Source organism: Scleropages formosus, chromosome 1 (genome assembly GCF_900964775.1).
Source record: "Scleropages formosus chromosome 1, fSclFor1.1, whole genome shotgun sequence".
In the NCBI taxonomy this organism is placed as follows: domain Eukaryota; kingdom Metazoa; phylum Chordata; class Actinopteri; order Osteoglossiformes; family Osteoglossidae; genus Scleropages; species Scleropages formosus.
The window spans coordinates 38956658-38977706 of NC_041806.1; the positions used below are offsets into that span (position 1 = coordinate 38956658).

General features: G+C 42.5%; 1 protein-coding gene across 3 annotated transcripts; it reads left to right on the forward strand.

The window, feature by feature from the left end:
- Positions 1–3630: 3630 nt before the first annotated feature.
- LOC108929262 (synaptotagmin-14-like) lies at positions 3631–19060 on the forward strand. Of its 3 annotated transcripts, none has more exons than XM_029255565.1 (9): positions 3631–3657; positions 6439–6486; positions 11230–11385; positions 13609–13821; positions 14047–14321; positions 14800–15237; positions 16197–16377; positions 17201–17257; positions 18102–19060. In XM_029255565.1, the coding sequence occupies exons 1-9, from the start codon at positions 3645–3647 to the stop codon at positions 18416–18418; spliced, it is 1698 nt and encodes a 565-aa protein (XP_029111398.1). In that variant the 5' UTR covers positions 3631–3644; the 3' UTR covers positions 18419–19060. The 3 variants fall into 3 exon arrangements, with proteins under 3 accessions (XP_029111398.1, XP_029111395.1, XP_029111401.1); XM_029255562.1 differs by having other exon boundaries at positions 13639–13821; positions 17180–17257; XM_029255568.1 differs by lacking the exons at positions 17201–17257; positions 18102–19060 and having other exon boundaries at positions 13639–13821; positions 16194–16664.
- Positions 19061–21049: the final 1989 nt, after the last annotated feature.

The window sequence follows — 21049 nt, forward strand, 5'->3', positions numbered from 1 at the left end:
GATGATCATCCATTACTATCTATAACCAACAGAGGCCATCGCAGATCTGCAGCCTAAATGAATTTTCATACTCCCTTGAATTTCAAGAAGTCTTCAAAGAATTCCATATATATTTCCCTTCAGGTTCCAACCTTCCACTTAACATGGACAAAAAGAAGCATTTATTAGACAAAAAATTTACCTTTACACTGTTAGACTTCAGATTTACACATTCACCATGGTAATGCAAATAAGTTCAGTAGTCTGACATGTTCTGTATCTGCCATTGTTATGATTTGTTTTTTTAACCGTGACTTTCTCCTCATGCTCTCTCTAAGTGCTCTTTCGTGTTCAGCCCTCTCCTAAAAGAATTTCCCAAAGGCATTGGTACAGCTGCACCCTGTGAACAAATTTTTTTAAATAAAGCATATTCACAGCCTTTGCTGATACAGTGAAAGTAGGTCTTTCCACCACAGTGCTCTCACATCCAGGTTCCTGCTGACACTACATTCCAGGTGTAGCAGGCCAAAGTATGACCGCTCCCTCTAAAGTGATGAATGGGCAAATTGTGAACATGTTCTTGCTCAACAATACTGACAAAGTGAGGAATTTGGAAGAACATGTCTTTAGTGTAAGGGGTAAGGGGAAAGAATTTGCCCCGGGGTCTTGTTCACGAGTGAGGTGAGAAGGGAGCGTGAGATCGGCCGCAGACTAGGAGCAGCGGCAGCAGTAACGCGGTTGCTGTACTGGACTGTAGTGGTGAAGGGGGAGCTGAGCCGTAAGGCGAAGCTCTCCATTTACCGGTCGATTTACGTGCCTACCCTCACCTATGGTCATGAACTTTGGGTAATGACTGAAAGAATAAGGGGGGGCGCAGTGGGTTGGACCGGGTCCTGCTCTCCAGTGGGTCTGGGGTTCGAGTCCTGCTTGCGGTGCCTTGCGAAGGATTGGCGTCCCGTCCTGGGTATGTTCCCTCCTCCTCCGGCCTTATGCCCTGAGTTGCCGGGTTAGGCTCTGGTTCCCCGCGACCCTGTATGGGACAAGCGGTTCTGAAAATGTGTGTGTGTGTGTGTGTGTGTGTGTGTGTGTGTGTGTGTGTCTGTGAAAGAATAAGATTGCGGATACAAGCAGCCCAAATGAGCTTTCTCTGCAGGGTGCTGGGACTCACCATCCGTGACAGCATGAGGAGTTTGGACATCTGGGAGGAATTCAGAGTAGACCTGCTACTCCTCCACATTGAGAGGAGCCAGTTGAGGTGGTTTCGGGCATCTGATAAGGATGCCCCCTGGGTGCCTCCCTTTCGAAGTATACTGGGCACGGCCAACTGGGACGAGGCCCTGAGGTCGGCCCAGGACCTGCTGGAGGGATTATACCTCACAGCTGGCCTGGGAACAGCTGGGGATCTCCCAGGCTGAGCTAGAGGAAGTTGCAGGGGACAGGGGTGGCTGGGCCTCTCTGCTCTTCCTGGCTGCCACCGTGACCCTATTAGGACAAGCAGGATGGATGGATGGATGGATGGATGGATGGATGGATGGATGGATGGATGGATGGATGGATGGATGGATGGATGTCTTTAGTGTAGACAGCTGGTAGCATAGTAGCTTGTGTTACTGCCTTTGGACCCAAAGGTTGCAGGTTCAATTTTCCTCTCTGGCTGTTGTACCCTTACAAAAGGTCCTTACACTGAATTGCTCAGTAAAAAAATTACTCAGCTGTATAAATACACACACACACACATTTTCAGAACCGCTCGTCCCATACGGGGTCACGGGGAACCGGAGCCTACCCAGCAACACAGGGCGTAAGGCCGGAGGGGGAAGGGGACACACCCAGGACGGGACACCAGTCCATCGCAAGGCACCCCAAGCGGGACTCGAACCCCAGACCCACCGGAAAGCAGGACTGCGGTCCAACCCGCTGCTCCACCGCACCCCCGGTGCTGTATAAATAGGTAAATAATTCTAAGTTGCTTTGGAGAAAAGTGTCTGATACGTGTGTTGTTGAGACATGCAAACATTTTTATTCTTAGTACTTTTACTGCTGATGTATACATATTTACCACAGAAAAAAAACATGTTTTCTGTCCGGAACTTGTAATGGCCAATTATTATAAAGCTTTCCTGCTAATTTCTAGCTTATCTTATGTGTTTCACTGTGATACAGTGTTTTAGCTTTACTCATTTAGCTGACACTTTCCTCGAAGCAATTTCTAATGTTAATCTACCTGCGATTATTTATCCATTTATACCACTGGGCAATTGCATTGGAGCAATTTCAGGGTGAGGACCTTGCTTAAGAGTACTAGAACCAGAGGTGGGGTTGAAAGGCAGCAGCGCTAACCACTACACTTTCAGTTGTCCCCTGCTTTATCGTCTTAATACCCTAACATTAATAATATTAACTTACAAATGGAACTGGAAAAAAATGTTCATAAAAAACTTAACCCAATTTTTATGTCATTCCCCTTGAGACAACTGGACACATAATTTGTGATGTAACTTAGGGTCTATAGATGTTTTTGGTCTTCTAATATTACATAGTTCTGCCCAGATGACCTGACGAGGGCTGATCAAACCCCAGCCGACAGGCCGACAGCACTACTTTGAACCCATGGCTCACCTCTCCTGGCCCACAACCATCTAGATGCTCTCTTAACAGTCTCAGTAACAGCTTTGATGTCCTTCCTCCTATGACTAAATGTGACACTCCACACACTGTAGTCCCTACAGTGGGACTGGCCCACAATTTCCTTCAACACACCTTCTCTCTTTAGCCTCTTCCATCCATTCTTTCCAAGGAACTGTAATGTCGAACAAGATGATTGCTTTGAAGGTTTCACACAGCATGATGGTGACGTCTGGTTTCAGAGACATCGCTGTGATGACAGCTGGTTAACCATCAACTGCTGGGATGGTGCTCTCACCATACTGATGCTGGGGGCTGATACTGCTCTTCCACCTTTCTTTTGACAAATACCACGGAATTCTGGGCCAGGCGGCAAGTTCTTCTGTGTGCTGTTCCCACATGAACCACCACAGCGTTTTCCAGTTGATGTCAACAAACACACACACTTTCCAAACCGCTCGTCCCATTCGGGGTCACGGGGAGCCAGAGCCTAACCCGGCAACACAGGGCGTAAGGCTGGAGAGGGAAGGGACACACCCAGGACAGGACGCCAGTTTGCTGCAAGGCACCCCAAGCGGGACTTGAACCCCAGAGCCACCGGAGAGCAGGACCCGGTCCAACCCACTACGCCACCGCATCCCCCCTGTCAACAAACATTAATCTAATTATTAATTTAAATCATTATAAAAATAAAATTAATATTTGTTCCAATACAGTTGCGCTATGAAACTAGAGCACATTACACACACAGTTATCACCTCTTTGGTTTTCATGCATAGAATAATATGGGAAGTAAAGGAGGTTATACTGATTATTTGAAGTATGGAGCGTGACGTCGCTACGCGGGGACGAGCGCGCGCTCACTGCCTCCGCGTAACGCTCGTTCGTACGTGGGAAAAGGCGAGCGCGTGCTGCTGCTGGAGCAGGACGTACCATATGATCACCACCCCTCCCCGCCCACCCCCCCCCGCCGAAACGTCCTGAGATGGTACACCCCCCACTGGCGAAAGCTGCCTTGGTCGAACCCACAACAGAACATCATGGCGATTGATGGTAAGTAGGCCGGCGGTGGGGCTCGTCCGCGCGCGCTAACTTCTAACGGGACATCTTATTGATGGGAGTCATGTACTTGAGATGCAGTGTCCCAAATTTATATTTATCGCACAGAATTGTTACAGTTCTTTCCTCCTTTTAGTCATGTGTGATGCTCCTGCGTTGAGAATGAATGCATCAGCCTGTAGAGCCATGGGTTCGAGTTGTTGAGCTGTTCACAGCCGGTGGTGCTGAAACAGCATGCAACTAATAATAATAATAATAATAATAATGACTATAATTTTTACATCCAGATCTGAATAAATCTCCTGAACAAGTTTTTTCTGAAGAATTCTCAAGTTCATCTAATACTTTAGTTTCTGTCATTTTTCTAAGGTTGGGCGAGAAGTATGTTTTGAGTCTTTTAATGACTAACTGGACTGTTTAATATTTACACTTAATCTGTAGTGACGACGGTACAATGAATGAAGTCGAGATTCCTCAACTGAATAAATGTGTGAAAATGTATTGGTATAAGTGATGTTGCACAGATCTTTTTACTACCAATTTCAATCAATGCTTTTTTTCACATCCATTTCTAAGCTTAATTCGCATGCAGTGATGCAATGAAGAGGGAAATTGGCATTTTTGTACTACGACTATTCATTTTTTAAAATTTGTTTTAACTTTGTAATGAGGTTGAAGGGCTTACATGGTTAATTTATGTCAGCATGTTCACAATCAAGCCTTTTTATAAGACAGCTGTTCTTGCTAAAGTGTTCAAACTCAATTAGAAACAGATGAACAGTATCAGCTGTGTTTTCAGTCATAGATATGCAGCAGGTGGCGTAGTGGTAAGCGCTGCTGCCTTTAGTCCTGGAGGGCACAGGTTTGAATCCCAACTCTTTCTGTGCACTGTTGAGAAAGGTCCTTGCCCTGCATTGCTCCCATAAAAAGTACCCAGTATAACTGGTGGTATAAATTGGTAAGTTGTCCTAAGTAGCTTAGTGTACAAACCTAACAGTGTAAGTTGCTTAGAAAAAAAAAGCCAGTTAAATATATATTCCATCTGTTTCATCATGTTGTGTTTGATGGAGCCACACATTGATGAGTCAAAAATATTCTTGGCTTTAGCAGGAAGAGCGTTTTTCTGTCTTAAGTTATGTTTGTGTATTCATGAAGAACGAACCCACGTTCCAGTTCGCCCCATGCACCCCTCTGTGAGAAGTGTGGTAAGCAGGGTGAAGGAGAACTCCGTGCTCAGGGAGCAAGATCATCTCCACAGGAAGCTACACAGCTCCTCTCAAAGATGTGTTTTAGAGTGCATTTGTCATGTGCTTACATCCTTGCTCACTCTCAGGGAGAGCGCTTGCCAATTTTTCATTATCCACAATTGTTTAGCAACATGTTGCTTTTTTTTCTGCACCGCCTCCACTTTTCCCCATGTGTCCTTCTCTCTCTTCCTCCTGCCCTGTAATAAATCGCACAGCACCGTGAAAAGACGTGACTAGAATAACCCTAACAAGACCTTTTCAGCAAAAGTGGAAAAGCTATCACCCTATTTTCTTCTGTACAGCCCGGCAAACACACAGGTACAAGAAGTACTTTAATATATGATGGCTTCCCCCCCCCCCCCCCCCCCCCGAACAAAATTGTCAGTTCTCGGCCTGTGCAATTTTTGCCAGGTACAAAATGTCTGTCAAACATGGTAAAAAAAAGTGAATGCAATGGCTGATGTTTATTCATTTTTTCAAATATATTAATACTTTTAATGGATACAGAACATCTACAGTTTTGTCAATGGGTTTCTCCAGTATGTTATAACTGAAATATATTCTGTCAACATTTGAGCAATATAATGTAGAAGTTTGGATGTTTTAAGGTTAAAAAATGTATAAACAGCAATGTAATATGATAATGAGACTTTACCATGGAACATTAAAGTCTTCAAGCATGTTAGACATACATGTGGTATAAGCTAGACCAAGCAGTTGAACTGTGTGCTTAGAGAGCACAGATTGCAGGGCTTGTACAGCTGGGCAAGGTTTCCTTTTGTGCTTCTGCGGTGAGGAGGCAGGTCCTCACTCACACTAGGAAATGCTGCAGAGCTTTGCGATGTTCCAAGCCACAGCTGGCAGATCAGGAACTGAAGTGAAACGCAAATACCTTGGGGAAAACCTCTTCTCTACCACACTCTGGGAAGTAGTTCACAGAAATGATTTATGATTTCAAAATAATATATAAAATGTGTTGATGGCCTGAAAAGATTTAGACCAGAAACAGTGGACCATTGGTTAAGGTTTTTGGAAACAAAAATATTTGTTGTAATATTTCAAATATTTTGAAGCATATTGAGTATGGTTTTAATGCAATGAAAGCATCAATACATCACTGACCAGTACATTGTAATTGTGTCCAGCGAGATGCTTTGGGACTTCTGGATGAAGGGAGGTTTTAGTGGATCAGGAAATATTCGTGTAGGGCTGCCCCCACTACCACCCTCCAGCTACTTTCAGGAGACCGGGAGGATTTCTCGCTTCACACCAATGTCAAACCCAAAGCAGCTTCCGTTCTGTTTTTCCATTACCCAGAAGTCCTGGGATGGACTGTTGATATTGCAGGAGGGCACTGCTGCACTGAGCAGCAAACCAGATGGGCCGCTTTCTTGCTGGACTTGAGCATAGACTCAAACAACTCTGTGCCAAGGAAGCAGAGGCATGGAAATGTGGGTGGAGAGGACTGATGGTGGGTGGGTTTTGATCTCATGTCACAGACCCTATAAACATAGTGTTTTCTCCACAGGTGGGCAGCGGAGCTGTGGAGTACATGAGCTAGTCTGTGCCAGGAAAGGTAAGATGGAGACACTTCTGTCAGTCAATGCACTCGCAGTGTGTATAGGGTGTCTGTATTCCTGTCTGTCTCTTTGAATGTTTTTGTGTTTATTTGGAATCTTGCTTTGCTGTGGATGCCACAGAAAGCAGATATGCATGTGCCAGTCTACAGTACTGGCACAAATTGAGTACATACAGTATAGTACACACAGTTACAATTTTTCTAATGAACAGAAGGTCCAAAATGACTTCATTGCTGCTGCATCATCCTAACTTTTTAGAATTTTATGTAAGAGCGGAGTATATCTAGAAATAAGTGCTAACACTGCTCAAAGTTGTGGAGAAAAAAAAAAAAGGGAACAGAATCTTGTCCTTGTGGTTGCGTGTGTGTGTGTGTGTGTGTGTGTGTGTGTGTGTGTGTGTGTGTGTGTCCTTTCAAGTGATTATGAGGGGAAGTGTGTGGGTTGTGCAATGTTTATGTGTAGGTGTATGGCAGTGGTGTAAAACGGAGTGATCTGAGATGTTAAGATCCCGGAGACCATTTCCATGCCAACCACAATTTCATATCCAAATATAAAGAGTGTGCTTGATGATAATGATCATTAGAAATACAGCTTCCACAGAACGATTTCAGTTTGCTTCGGAACACAGAGGTAGACTTTTGGCATTAATCCTTTGGCTCAGTTTCTTCAACCTTTTTTTATGTTTTATTATTTTTCTGTCTGATACATTTTTTGCGGTGTACAATTATACGTATGCACAAAATAAAATGGTAACTTCAGTTCTCTAAAATAAATATGATGGAATTATGCAATCATTCAAGTCTTATCTGTTCAGCTGTTTAATTCCATTAATTTTTTTTTCTGAAACAGATGCTCATTTTCTGGCTGATTTCCTCCTGCCCCCCGATTGTATGTTTTTCATGTTGTATAACCTGGTTAACCCTGAGCTTACATGGCCTCAGATACAACATGCTTACTACTGTGTCCTGTGCTCTGCACTACAGGATCCATCATGCAGGAACCCATTACCATGCCCCTGTCTAAGCATTTCCAACAGCTGTTTTTTATCCTGACTTAACTGTGATGGGGATTTCGATCACGGATTAATCATGATCATATAGGTGCACCTCACCACGATTTCCAAAAATACAGCAGTGCTGCAAGTAATGGGGTTTCCTCTTACATTTGTTTATTTAGCAGACATTTCTCTCAAAAGCAGTTTATGGTGTTAAACAATTGAGAACCATTTACCCATTTATACAGCAGTGCAATTATGCTAAAGTAAATTAGGTTAAAAAAAAAAAAATCATTCAGTGGTACTGCAGAAGGAGGTGAATTTGAACCTGGGTCCTCTGAGTGCAAGGTGTCTACTGTAATGACTATACCACCAGCTGGCCCTTACCTTTTGTCATGGCGGGCCGAGAGAACCGGGATGGCAAGACCCAAGTGCGGAGTCGTTCGTCTGGATTCAGGGGATCGGGCAAGTTCTCGGTGTCGGGGACAGGCAAATGGTCGGTCGATCGGCGGTCGAGGGTTCAGAGCGGGAATCCAGGGTGAGGTCAGGAGACGAAGCAAAGAGTCGGTCGATCAGCGGTCGGTGCTGAAACGATGATCCGTGGACGTGGTCGAGAAACAAAGTGAGGGGTCAAAACCTGGAGACCATGAACTGGAAACGCGTATGAATGAGCAGTCACAAGGAAGGGCAGTTGTCCTTGATGAGATTCCACAAAGGTATGGGAGCTGAGGAGGGTCTTTTAAAAGGTGAGTGGTTAATCAGGTGTTGGAGCAGAGTCGGGTGTTGTCGGTTGAGTAGTGGGCGTGGACGTGACACCGTTAGTATGTGTTCAGCTTTTCTGTTCACCTGTGCCGTGTTTCACATTGCAGTTATGAATTATAGAAGGAGAATTTCATAGGAGTCTAATGGTTGTACTCTGTTCACTTTCTGGTTTCATGCTACCACAATGACATAGAGCTCCTGCACTGATGAGGTGTAGCTTACCTAGTTTTTGGTGGCACTTGGATTCCAGACATGACAGTGTCACAGAATATATTTCGGCTGGAGAAAGACAACACACGCCGTTAGTGATCTTTACCTTATTCTGCTGGTAAAAAGGGCTCTAGGGGCAATAGATTTCCAAATTAGTTGTAAATATTTACATTTACATTTATTTATTTAGCAGATGCTTGTCTCCAAAGCGACTTCCAATGGATACTATGTAGTGTTATGAGCCCACACACCTTATTCACCAAGGTGACTTACAATGTTGGATACACTACTTACAATGGGCCTCTCGTCCATACATCAGTGAAACACACTCTCTCTGTGTTTTATATAAATATAAAACAACAGATTTGTATGCCTCTGCTTCTGAGCAGAGCAGAAACACCTCTGGGTTCGGCCAAAGAACTGTAAAAAGCTGTTAGGTATTTAGTATGCTTCTGTCCATTTTTTATAAGTGAATATGGAAATAAGTGCATTTGCATGCAGTAATTCATTTCTTGAGGGAGAGAATATTTTGACTTTTCTTTTTTTTCCCAGACACTAAAAATAGAATTAAAGGGTCTGTTTTTCACTGCTCGGTAATAATGTCGCTGTCCTGAGAGATTACATTATCCTCCCACAATCAATATTTAATTTGTCACTATGTGAGCAGTACAAGAAAAGAACTTATAATGTTGCTTTTTTGACTGTAACAGCTGTTTGTGAAGATTTTAAGCATACCACTTTGAACAACTGCTACATGTATATTGTTGTGCAATGTAAAAAGTAAACATGTAAATACACATGAATGCTCCCAGATTTGCATTCCATACATGCCCTGAAATACATTTGCCAGCCTACAATGAAATGATTAGAACATTTAGGGCCCGATTCCTGCTAACCCCCATACCCTGTTTGAATAATGGATGGCATATCGAGTTTCCAGTGTGGTACCATTCTCCTGTAAGCAGATAAGGATATTGCTAATTCAGTAACAACGCTTTGAGTGTGTCAACAGTAACACCTGAATCTTAGGACTCTGTAAACAAGACTGTCTTCCTTGTGACTGACTGTTGAGTTTTAATTAACAGAGCACAGGTCTTACTCCAGTTATGTGGCTCTTTAAGACAAGTCATATGAAAATTTCATTCTCATGCCCTATCAGGACTTGTTTAACATTAGAATTGTGGTGCAAATGTGATCTCAACTCCCACAACATTACTCTGGTTGTTTAATATAATATACTCTTCCAAAGTGCAATCCTGTAAAATGTGCATTGCGATCTATGGTTTATTGACTTTCCATAAAAATGGATCCAGTAGATGCCATGTAATTATAAAATAAACCTAATAACATGCACATAAATCCATCTTAAGGTTTTGAATGATCAGATGTGTTTTGTGAAAAATTATGTATACTTTTTGAATCCCAACTCTTCTGCCAAATGCTTGCATGGGTCACAGTCATGTCTGAAAGTGTACACCAATCTTCAGTATCTTACAGTGAAGCTTCTCCGGGCAATGTGGTTGCTGTACAATCTTTTCCCCGTATAGTTTATGTGCATCCGAGTTGACTTTAAAGACTCCATTCAATCTTAAAGATTAATCTTAAAGAAAAATGTTTTAATCCTCTTCCTCAGCGTCTTAGTGATATCATGTCTTATTTGTCCAGTAATTGCTCTGCTGGGCTAGTAGTGAATTTCTGTAAAGGAAGGCATAATCCATGTGTTGTCACCTTTCATCCAGAAATACGATGTGTATCTCGACATGTTGTGTTCCTCCACTGTGGGATTCCAAATTGAAATTCATGCTTGATTAATTCGGTATCTTACCATTTAGGTCAAAGTATACATTTTAATTTTGGCTTTCATTAACATTATGCACATTTGTAATTACTCGGTATCTTCAGCATTTTTCGTTTAGAGCAGATCACAGATGCTTCACAAAGGAGCACGGCTACTTAGACCTTGACCGCTGCTTTCACATCACACAAAAGCCTCAGCTATGCATATAATCATCATTATCAATATGCAGTAACCATGGCGATGAGCATGTTCCTGACCAACATCCAGGTCCTGTTGTCAACATAAAAGCTCATTGCTTTGGGGTAAGCTATTGAGGAGGGTGCCTGCATTCTTGTATGGAACGGGATCAGGTTAGAGGAGCCCACTTAATAATTCAGTCTGAAATGATATATGCCCTGGAGAAGCTTGTAGGATATCATTCAGCATGCGCAAACACTTGTGCCTTTGCGTTGTCGCTTCCAAAGCAGTGGCAGATGGATGTGTGGATATCAGATAAGATTAAGGAAAAGAAGATAGCTTTTATGATATCTACTACTGCACTCTTGAGCACTCTTTGGATTTCATCAGGATAATACAATCGAGATGACAGAACACATTTGTTCAGTGCTGTGTTATTAGTTATCAGTGTCTTAGTTTAAAGGAATTCCATTGGAAAGCACTTTTCTTGGAGGCAAAACAGCAACTACAAAACACCGAAGAGAAGGAAAGGGTCTACACTGGTTTCCAGAATGTGAATTTTAATTACTCGACAGATGTAAAGTCCAGAGCTCAAAAGTGTAAGTTAGTGTTTCTTTCATTGTTCCCTCTCCCTCTCTCTGGTCTATTATATTAGTTTCCATTATATGAAAATCTCTGTCTGCTGATTTTGGTATCTGCTATATTGAACCTGAAGCTTGTACTGAAATTTTCACACTCGTAATGTTATATCTTAACTCCTAAAACCCCTGCTGCCACTTGTCCTCTTTGCCTCTTCAGTGTCTCCGGAGGTGCTGGGGTTCCTGTCCACAATTACAGTATTCAGTCTCCTGATGATTCTCCTTTTTCTGTATCTGAGCAACAAGCTGTCGTTCGATAGTGCCAGTGAACTGTCATACCTGGACTCCAAGCACCATAAAAGCAAGGATCTGAGAGGTAATGCTCAGTATTTGTCATGTATAGATTGTATGTAATATGAAGAGGATCTGTCTTTAAACCCAGAGAGTATCTGTGGTTCCCATAGTTACTGTTTATAACAAGCTTACCTGCTGTAATAATAAAAGGACGATAGAATAAACATACGAATCTTCTGTGTGAGTATATGAGGAGGTCACAAGTTTGCAGCCTAATGTTGTGAGATTATTCATGCATTCTGAAGCACAATGTTCCTAGGTAAGAAACATTTTGTTGAAATTTTTTTAATGTAAAGTCATTACATCTCACCACACCATTTACATTCTATAAAATGAGGCTTTAACTTTTCATAATGGTATCATTCCCTTGTCTTGGTAACATGCTCACACCCTTCCATGTTCAAGTACAAGCCACCGTGAACAGCTAGTCCTTGGGATCATCTGCACTCACAAAATCTGGATACAGTGATCACTGAGCCTCCTATAGATGATTTAGTATTTGGTCTGAATCGACGGTCAAAACAAACTGGATATTTCCCGAAACGACAAACAGAGAAAGGTGAGACCACAGCCAATATGACCTTTTTCAGAAGTTTTCAAAAGAGTCTCCCTTCTGTCTCCTCCATTTTGGATTCAGTCACAAATGTTGTGGATGATCTAGCTGTTGCTGTGGGAGATGCCACCTACACGGTTAGCGATCATTTAGCAGAGCAGGTCACAAACATCATGAGCAAGGTCCAGACAGACCAGGATGAGGAGGTGGAGGTGGCTCAGGTGGGTGAATCTGCACCAAGCTGCAACAAACTCAAGCACCAGGTCTTCCCCAGCAAGCTTCATCATCCTAGTAACCAAGTGGATGGTGACACTAAGACTTCTACTTGGGATGACCACCCCCATTGCAACATTCAAGGGAATAGGATGAAGCTCCAGCAAGCTAAAACATCAGGAACAGGCAACTCCAAAAGTGTGAAGAAGGACCAACCCAAAATGGTGAGGAAGGAAGAGGAAGACATTGAGGAAGGGTCACTGCACATTCGCAAAGGCAAGTTTCAGAAACCTAGAGGTGACTCACAAAGCAATGCAGGCTCTCCCTCAGAGGGCGAGGAAAATGCAAGAAAATGTCAGGACCGTAGTGATAGGAGTCTGACCTGGAAAGAGACTGACTTTCCGAACAGATGTGACAGAGATGCCCGGATGGAGGAGCCAACAAATGAGATTGACAACAGCAGAAGTAGAACAAGACATTCTTCCCCAACTTCCACACGATGTAAAGACAGGTTGAGAAGCTCCACAAATTGCAACAATGTTGAGGAGAGCAGCGGTTTACTGATGGAAACATCTTCTAAACTTAAGCAGATGGCTCACAATTCAGAACTGACTCATTCACATAAAAGTGCTGCCAGAGACAAGATTCCCAAACATAATGGCAAAAACCAGAGTGGTTCCCCCATTGAGACCTCACGAAGATCCAGAGAGGTGCTGGAGAAAGGGAGGGAGAGAGAGAACTCAGGTAATGGTGAGCTTCTGTGCCACTAACTCCAGCTTGTTTTTAGGTTCCTCTTCCACTGAGTGAAACTGACCAAATCTGTAACTGCCTCTGTTTCTGTCAAATCTCCAGCTGCCTACCTCACAGACTTTCACTCACATTCTCAGAACTTCTGCTTCCTTCATCTACTGGAATGATATGCGTGGGAATGCCAACTGTCAGTGTATTCTGATATTAGAGAGACAAGTGTGAAGTTTTCTCGTAAAGAGATCAGGATAATTTATACCCAACAGGCAAAATTATTCAGAATTGCATGGAAGCTCAAGTCAAGTGTTTCCTGAAGTGTCACACATGATGTTAATTAAGGAAAACTGCCAGAAGTTAAATACGTGTCATGGTCCTGTTGGAATATGCAGCTTAAAATATGCCTTCTGTCATAGTAGAAGTTTTATTTTTTAATTTAACATCTTTATGTACTGATTGTTTTTGAATGATTCCCCCCCCCCCCCCCCCACAACTTGTACCTTATGATCAGAAAACAAAATGGTCCAGGATTTTGCCATAATATTTTCCTAGACAATTAAAGATGAAATGCTAAACATGTTTTCAATATATATAGTGTTCTGATTCGGATCATAACCGTAGGACTGCAATTCAGGAAAAAAATACAAGCACTTTGTACTGATGTTGTAAATTACATTTTTTTACATCTTATAAATGGACCCAAACTACTGTTTAACAGGTGGAACCCAACACGAGATCTTGTGTTTTTATCCTCTTTCACACTAGCCAGAGACTCACGGGGCTCATCCTCAGACAGTGAGGATGAGGGGATTGGGAAATGCCTGGAAGCCACGCGGCAACAGGCTCGGTCCTGGCGTCAACAGGGCTGCAGTTGGAACACCAGGCAGAAATGCAGCTCCCTGTCAGCTGAACTCGAGGGCTACAGCAGCGACGCCTCCGCTGGAGAGGGTCAGACACACAGGCACACAAAAGCACACACAAACCCTCTGAGGTCTATATAGACACACGGAGGACTACGCACTGACAGGCTCTCTCTCAAATCTCCAGCATGTGTATTATTTCACTGACATATATATGTAAACATTACATTCTTCTATCTCTCACACTTATGCCAAACCAACAATCATGAGACTCTTATCACGTTATTCTGTGTTCACTGGTTTCCCCCTATAGCCAACTGTGTCCAAAGGATGAGGCGAACACCCCTCTTGGACGAACTCCAGCCTCCCCCCTACCAGGATGAAAATGGCTCGCCGCACATTTCCCCCCTGCCCTCGGACACGGGCGATTCCAAACATTCATACCTCATGGGTGGTGGTAGGACCCCTGCCAGGTGTCAGGAAAAGTCCCTCAGTGATGGCAGTGGTGACCAGGAGACTGAGAGCTACCTCACCAAGGGCTACGAGGAGGATGTACCCAGTGACAGCACTGCAGTCCTAGGTGCAGAGGTGAGCAGGATTCCTGAAACCCTGCTGCTCAATGGTATTTACAACAGAGGTACAAATGGTACAAGACCAACGGTTTCACTGTTACACCAGTTAGCCTTGAATGGGTTAGCCGTTATGGTGAACAAAACATTAACTTTCAGAGCAAGCAATGCTACTGAACACCTGGATGGTTGACTTGCTGAGCTAATTGTGTTAGTCTGGAGGACTATGTTCTCCACGTATTCACTAACATAAAGTGAAGAGTATCCCATGAATTTGATGGATTCTCTGAGTGTATGGTTGACCTGTCAAGCTCTCATGTAGTGTCATTACAAAACACAAGTTTGCCCTCAATTTAAACCACACAATATGTCTTTTTTGCCTTTCTAAATCTCACACAGGATGTTTCCTAGAACACAGCATAGTGTATATCTAGACATCCTCTTTACTAAGGTCAAATTGTTACCCACGCCAATCTATAGCATGTCTCTTTTTCCAGGATGGGTCGGCCCTGCAGTTCCCCATTGGCTATGAACCAGAGCCCTTGGCCAAATATGGCACCCTGGATGTGGCCTTTGACTACGACTCAAGGGAGCAACGGCTGGCGGTGACAGTGACGGCCGCCACTGACATCCCTGCTCTCAAGAGCATGGGCAATGTGGCCTGGCAGGTGCATTTAGTGCTGCTGCCTACCAAGAAACAGCGGGCAAAGACAGGGATTCAGAAGGGTCCTTGCCCTGTGTTCACGGAGACATTTCGCTTCAGCCCCGTTGAGCAAGATGCTATTGGGAGCTATGCGGTGCGCTTCCGTCTCTACAGTGTACGCCGAATGAAGAAGGAGAAGATTCTGGGGGAGAAGGTGTTCTACCTCACCAAACTCAACCTGCAGGGAAAGATGGCCTTGCCCGTCACTTTGGACCCTGGCTGTGCTCTCACGGTGAGCTGGTGTCGGATCTATGAAGACACATTCTGCATATTCCCACTTAGGACATTGAGCAGCATGATTGTCAGTGTAGGGTCATGGAAAAAAAGCAAAAAATTCATGTGCCACCAATGTTCTCAGCACATTTTGTGCAAAACAGATTGTTACATTCATTTTTTTTGGAAGATGCTTTTCTCCAAAGCAATATAAAGCTGAGTAAATTAAAGTACATTTCACTAATGGATGGAGAGACAAAGATGCAGACGTGATTCTCGAAATACAGTCAATAAGTCTAATACCACTGTCTTTGCCAGCATATATTACATTACAGGTAGCTGTATATTGAACTGATGCCCTGTGATACACCAGTTGAACACCAGTGGAACACTTTTTCACAAAAATTTGAGTTATTAGAGTAATCCAATATATGCTTTGTGTTAGATAATTATTAAATGGGGTCAGTTTGTTTTCTGGAGAAGCCGGACTGTGCAGTGTACACCGTGTTTGTTTTTCTGCAACCCCTGTGAGAAAACTGCTCATTATAGGTCAGAGGGATGTGATGACTGTTCAGAAGGTCAGGGTTGTCTGTGCAAATACATTATTGATATGTTATTGTATGCATATAGCACACATACATTACTGAAAACCATTTGTCGTAATGCAGAGTCATGGTGGTCCAGAGCCTATTCCAGAAACACAAGGCATGAGGCAGCATATACATCGAACTAGGCACCAGCCCCCCGCAGCGCATGCGCACACACACGATCGCTCATGCTTACGCACACTGAGGGAAGTTTAGACTCACCGATTCACCTGAAATCCATACCTTTGGAGTGTGGCAGTAAACCAGAGCACTTGAAGGAAAGCCATGCAGGCGATGATAGAATGTTGCCAAATATATATAATATACAGTATATTGCATACAGGTGTTCCTGCGAAGTTTATATATTCTTTGTTTGTCTGTCTGACAGCAGGGTTGTGGGTCACTGGTGAGTGTAACTCGCAGCGAGGGAACCTCGTCCTTCCGCTCAGCTGGACGTGGCTCCACAGCAGAGATTCTGGTGGGACTCATCTACAGCGCCGCCACCGGCCGCCTCTCTGTAGAGGTCATAAAGGGCAGCTACTTCAAAAATATGGCTGCTGACAAGCCACCCAGTAAGTTCCCAAGAACGCTCTGCCTTTTTAACAGATGCAGAGAAAATGTGCTGAGGGTTCAGGATAGTACTAAAATAATATCTTAGAAGTGCCTTGTTAATATTGGATGCTGGGGAGAGCTGTGGCACAACCAGCCTCATGTAACTTCTAAAAAGGGCATGTTGTGTGTCCATGGGTTCTAATAAAAAGCAACGTGTAAAGTTCAACTTCACTTCCCAAGATATCAGCTGATTACATTAAACATTCTTATGAACTGTACCTACACAGATGCAGCAAAAAGACTAGACTCACAGGCAATTCTTTTCGAAGGAAACGGGAAATGTAACATCATTAGCAAGATACGTCCGTCTCCTACATAATAAGGACCAGCATAGCAAAATATACACCCTTTATTTCAATGTATCAATTACATTTATTTATTTCGCTCACAATTTTCTCCAAAGTGACTTATGATATTTAACTGCTTCTGATTATTTACCCATATATATTGTTGGGTCATTTTTACTAGAGCAGTTCAGGATAATTGCCTTGTTCAGGAGTGCTACAGCAGGAGGTGTCATTCAACCCCAGGTCCTTTGAGTCCAATGGCAACACATGACGGTTGTCCCCACCTAACAGAGTAACTTCAGTATTTTTCCCATAAGAGTTTTCTGGTTTTCTCATGGTTTCAGTGCACACATCACAGATTTTACTCAAGTTGATCTTGTGGTGGCTGTTACCTTTTCCCCTGCCTCTCAGTTCTCACCCACTGTTCTGTTGTTTCTTGGCTGAACAACTGAAACCTTGGTTGTTTCTTCTGATGCTCTCCAACCCTTATTGTCAGATGGGCTGTTCTGTTGCCTGAAACACTTAATAGGTGGACAGGTTTATATAATCCGAGGTGAGTTTCTCCCTTACATCAGTCTGCTCATATACATGTATATTTTGGTGACTCTTCTTCATGGATGGTGGTGTAACATTAGTGTATAAATTCTTAATGCAATAGGTTCAAAGCGGGAACATACCATCTGCTAGCAATATGTCCCTTTGTGCAATTCCTGTTCTGCTGATATTTTGACAAAGCTTGAATATGTTCAAGATTTCCCAGTCTCAAGCATTCAACAGCAGACCACACCCATGAGGGAAGCTGCCAGATGATCATGCCTGTCATGCTACACCCCCGCGCTTCGGAAAAACTGTGCCATATATGCTCATGTGCCACATTTTCATCACCAGCCCCTTCATTGCTTTTGTTTTTCCTGAACTTGTCTATGAATGTGAGAATAGAAATGTGAGATATTTTCTGTCAGATCTACTGGCAGCGTCACACTGCAACAGGTTGTAGTGTCCAATAAAAAGTCACTTTGTTGATCATTCTTTTCGTATCAATAGCATGCAGTTGAGAAGAATTTATTATTTATAACTTCTATAATTATAACTACAGCCTCTAATAACTTTAGTAATGATTTAAACATAAGCATATTATTTTAGAGATATGTCATGATGTGCACTGAGTGCTATATATGTGACCTGTCTGCAGATTACAATTACTGCATGTCACTGGATTGTAAAATCTGTAACTAATTCTCTTACCCTTGAAACAAATCCACTGCTTATTCTACACTACTTTATGTCCTTATTATCATCCATAGACATAGGTTTTGCTCAGTAAAACATGGAAACTTGTAACTGTGAGCTGACACAGGGCATTCACACATTTCCCGTTTCTTTGCCTGCTGTGACAGACACTTATGTGAAGCTGACCATGCTGAACTCAATGGGCCAGCAGATGTCCAAGTGCAAGACGTCAGTCTCCCGGGGGCGGCCAGACCCCACATACCAGGAGACCTTTGTGTTCCAGGTGGCACTTTTCCAGCTCTCGGAGGTGACACTGGTTTTGTCCGTCCATTGCAAGCGCAGTGGTATGCGGCGCAAAGAGAGGCTGGGCTGGGTTTCTTTGGGTCTCAACAGCTCTGGGGAAGAGGAGCTCTCACACTGGACCCAGATGAAGGAGACTGAAGGACAGCAGGTGTGCCGGTGGCACTCCCTTTTAGAGTCCTAGGAGAAAATGGAGGTGAATGGAGTGGAGGACATCACCAGGTGTAGGACAGATATCACTTACAGAAATTGGGAAGACATCACTATGGAGAACCAATCCAAAAACTAAAAGCAACACATGAACTCTTCCTACTTTTTAAACAAAAAACAAACCAAAAGTCCTCTCTAGCTGCAGCGAATGCCGAATGCAAGCTCCCAGTGAAAGAAGAGGTACATGGTGTGCAGAGGATCGCATTACAGAACAGAGAAAGAAACTGGTCAAGATTGTTCAGTCGCACTGCTGCTTTTGCTGACTAATTTTACCATGCTCATCATCCAACAAACATTACTCAAGCTCAACCAGCATGCAAGGAAATCCAAAAATTTGATATTCTACATTGAGAATTTTTAACATGTCGGTACTGGAATGTGATCAGATCGAACAATTCATATCACTGCCTTGTGTCTCATGTGGAGAGTGAAAAAATAAATAAAAATCAATTACTGAAGGCTAAGGGCTCCCCCTGCTATGTGTTAGCAGACATCATAAGCAATAGCAAGACCCGCTCACAACGTGTTTTAAATATTTTCTTTCGATAAAAGCATGTCTACACATATACAAAAATACATGTATGCTTATTTTTATGTCATGAATTAAGTGACTTGCTGGCTGTTACCTACCAACTGTAAAACATCATGACAGCTGAAAGTCTTGTCTGATTTTGGTGGAAGTTCATGTCTTTCACCACAGAGCTTATGATAACTATTTTTCTTAGGATTCATAATCCCTGGGGTCCATCCTTTGACTCTCTTGTGCTACGACTCAAACGAAACATTATTTTAACTACTTTATAACAAAGACTTTTCATATCTATTTTTGTATTGTAGCGCATTATGATGAAATTAAAACAATCTGGGATGAGCTCTGTGAGCACTTAGACTTCATGAGATAGCAGTAAGTTTGTCTGTTTTCTTCACACTTATTTTTTCTGAGGCATTTCTGAATTGCAATAGACGTTAAAACTGAATGGGAGAATGAAAGAATGTGTTTTCGCAAGACAGTGTTGTGTTTATGAAGTTCTTCTGTAGGCTGAAGGTTCTTTCACTGGAAATAGCACCAGTATCTCCTTTCAAAACTGTGTTATTCATTGTCTAAAAAACATTATTAGCAAAAATATTAAAATTCTGATTTGAGAAAAAAACTTAAAAGTGACCAGGAATATAATATGGTCATGTTTTTTAAATCCTGATTTTTAAGTCTTATGTTAAGCAATGCATTGTGCAGTTGTTTTTCTGAAGAACAACATAAGCCATCGTGGACATAAAATGGACATATGAATAGTACGCATCTTTAATCACACCAGCATTATGCGAGCAATGTTCACAGGTGTCCATGATGGCAAGCACAAGAGACAGCCAGAGACAGAGAGACACACGCTGCAGTCCAGTGTGTCATTTTAAATAGCCCTCAGACTCACATCACCCAGCTGTCTCTTCCCTGAAGGTTTTTTTTTGTCATTTTAAAGCAGCACATTGTATGTGTATTGACCTACACTTAAAATATTAACAAGTAAAGTTTTGTTTGACCTTGTTATGTTTTCTTTATGAAGTTACCTGTAAGTTACCTCCAAAATCTATGATATATTTTTGTTATTGATTGCATTATTGGTAAACTGATATTTTCTTGTAATTGCATTTTATTCAAGCACTGTGGCTTATGAACAAAATAAACTGATATTCAATAAAGTGGAACACCTACTATTGAAATATTGTGTATTCTTCAAAATTGGCTATATTAGATTTTACACGCAATTTCACAACGTACACTTGTATAATACTTAGACATGTGTGAGTATTTACTTATGCTTATGGTTATACAGTACCGCTTTAAGACTTTTAATTGAGCATCCTTATTGTGCACCAACATGGCTAAATTCTCGACTTAACCATTGATATAGTTGAAATAAAATGAAAACATGTTATTTTACATGCACCATACTAAAATAAATAATTTCATACCAAGCACACATGAACTTAAGTAGCTACATTTGTAAAAGTAATAAAGATTCTGCTTTTTCAAAATGTCACATGTTCTTGTCTTTTCACTCTGTCCACATGAATGACCAGCCCTTGATCATTCAATATTCCAGTTTATAAGTATGACCTGCTGTTTTTCTCTGTTGGTCTGAGGTCAGCCACAACAGGCTCCGTTTGGCTAGATTATGGTTTGCATTTCAGAACTAAAAAACTTCATTGCCAGTATATTCCTTCATACTGTAACTGGTAGTGGCTCAGCTTCACATTGAATCTGGCTCAGTGAATGTGGAGTTTGCATCTTCTCCCTGTGTTGAGTGGGCTTCCTCTGAGGGCTCTGGTTTCCTCCCACTCTCCAGTGATTTGGGTTTAGGTGAACTGATGACTCTAGTCAGAGACCTGTACTGTGTGTGTCTGTAAGGGAGAGAGTTTACCCTGTAATGGGCTGATGTCCCACCCAGGGGCTACCCTGCCTCACATCCTAGTATTCCAGGATAGGCTCCAGTCCACCATGTCCCAAGCAGGTACTGACAATAAATGAATGAATGAATGAATAATTAATAAACAGAAAATAGCAAGCCTGCATTCATATTTTGCTGCCTTTTTGTACTACTAAATCTGC

What these genes read in the sequence shown, in the direction of transcription:
- LOC108929262 (XM_029255565.1), top strand. An exon ending in CGACGCCTCCGCTGGAGAGG is followed by an intron (nt 13,822 to 14,046) that starts GTCAGACACACA and finishes TTCCCCCTATAG; the next exon opens with CCAACTGTGTCCAAAGGATG. An exon ending in CTGCAGTCCTAGGTGCAGAG is followed by an intron (nt 14,322 to 14,799) that starts GTGAGCAGGATT and finishes CTCTTTTTCCAG; the next exon opens with GATGGGTCGGCCCTGCAGTT.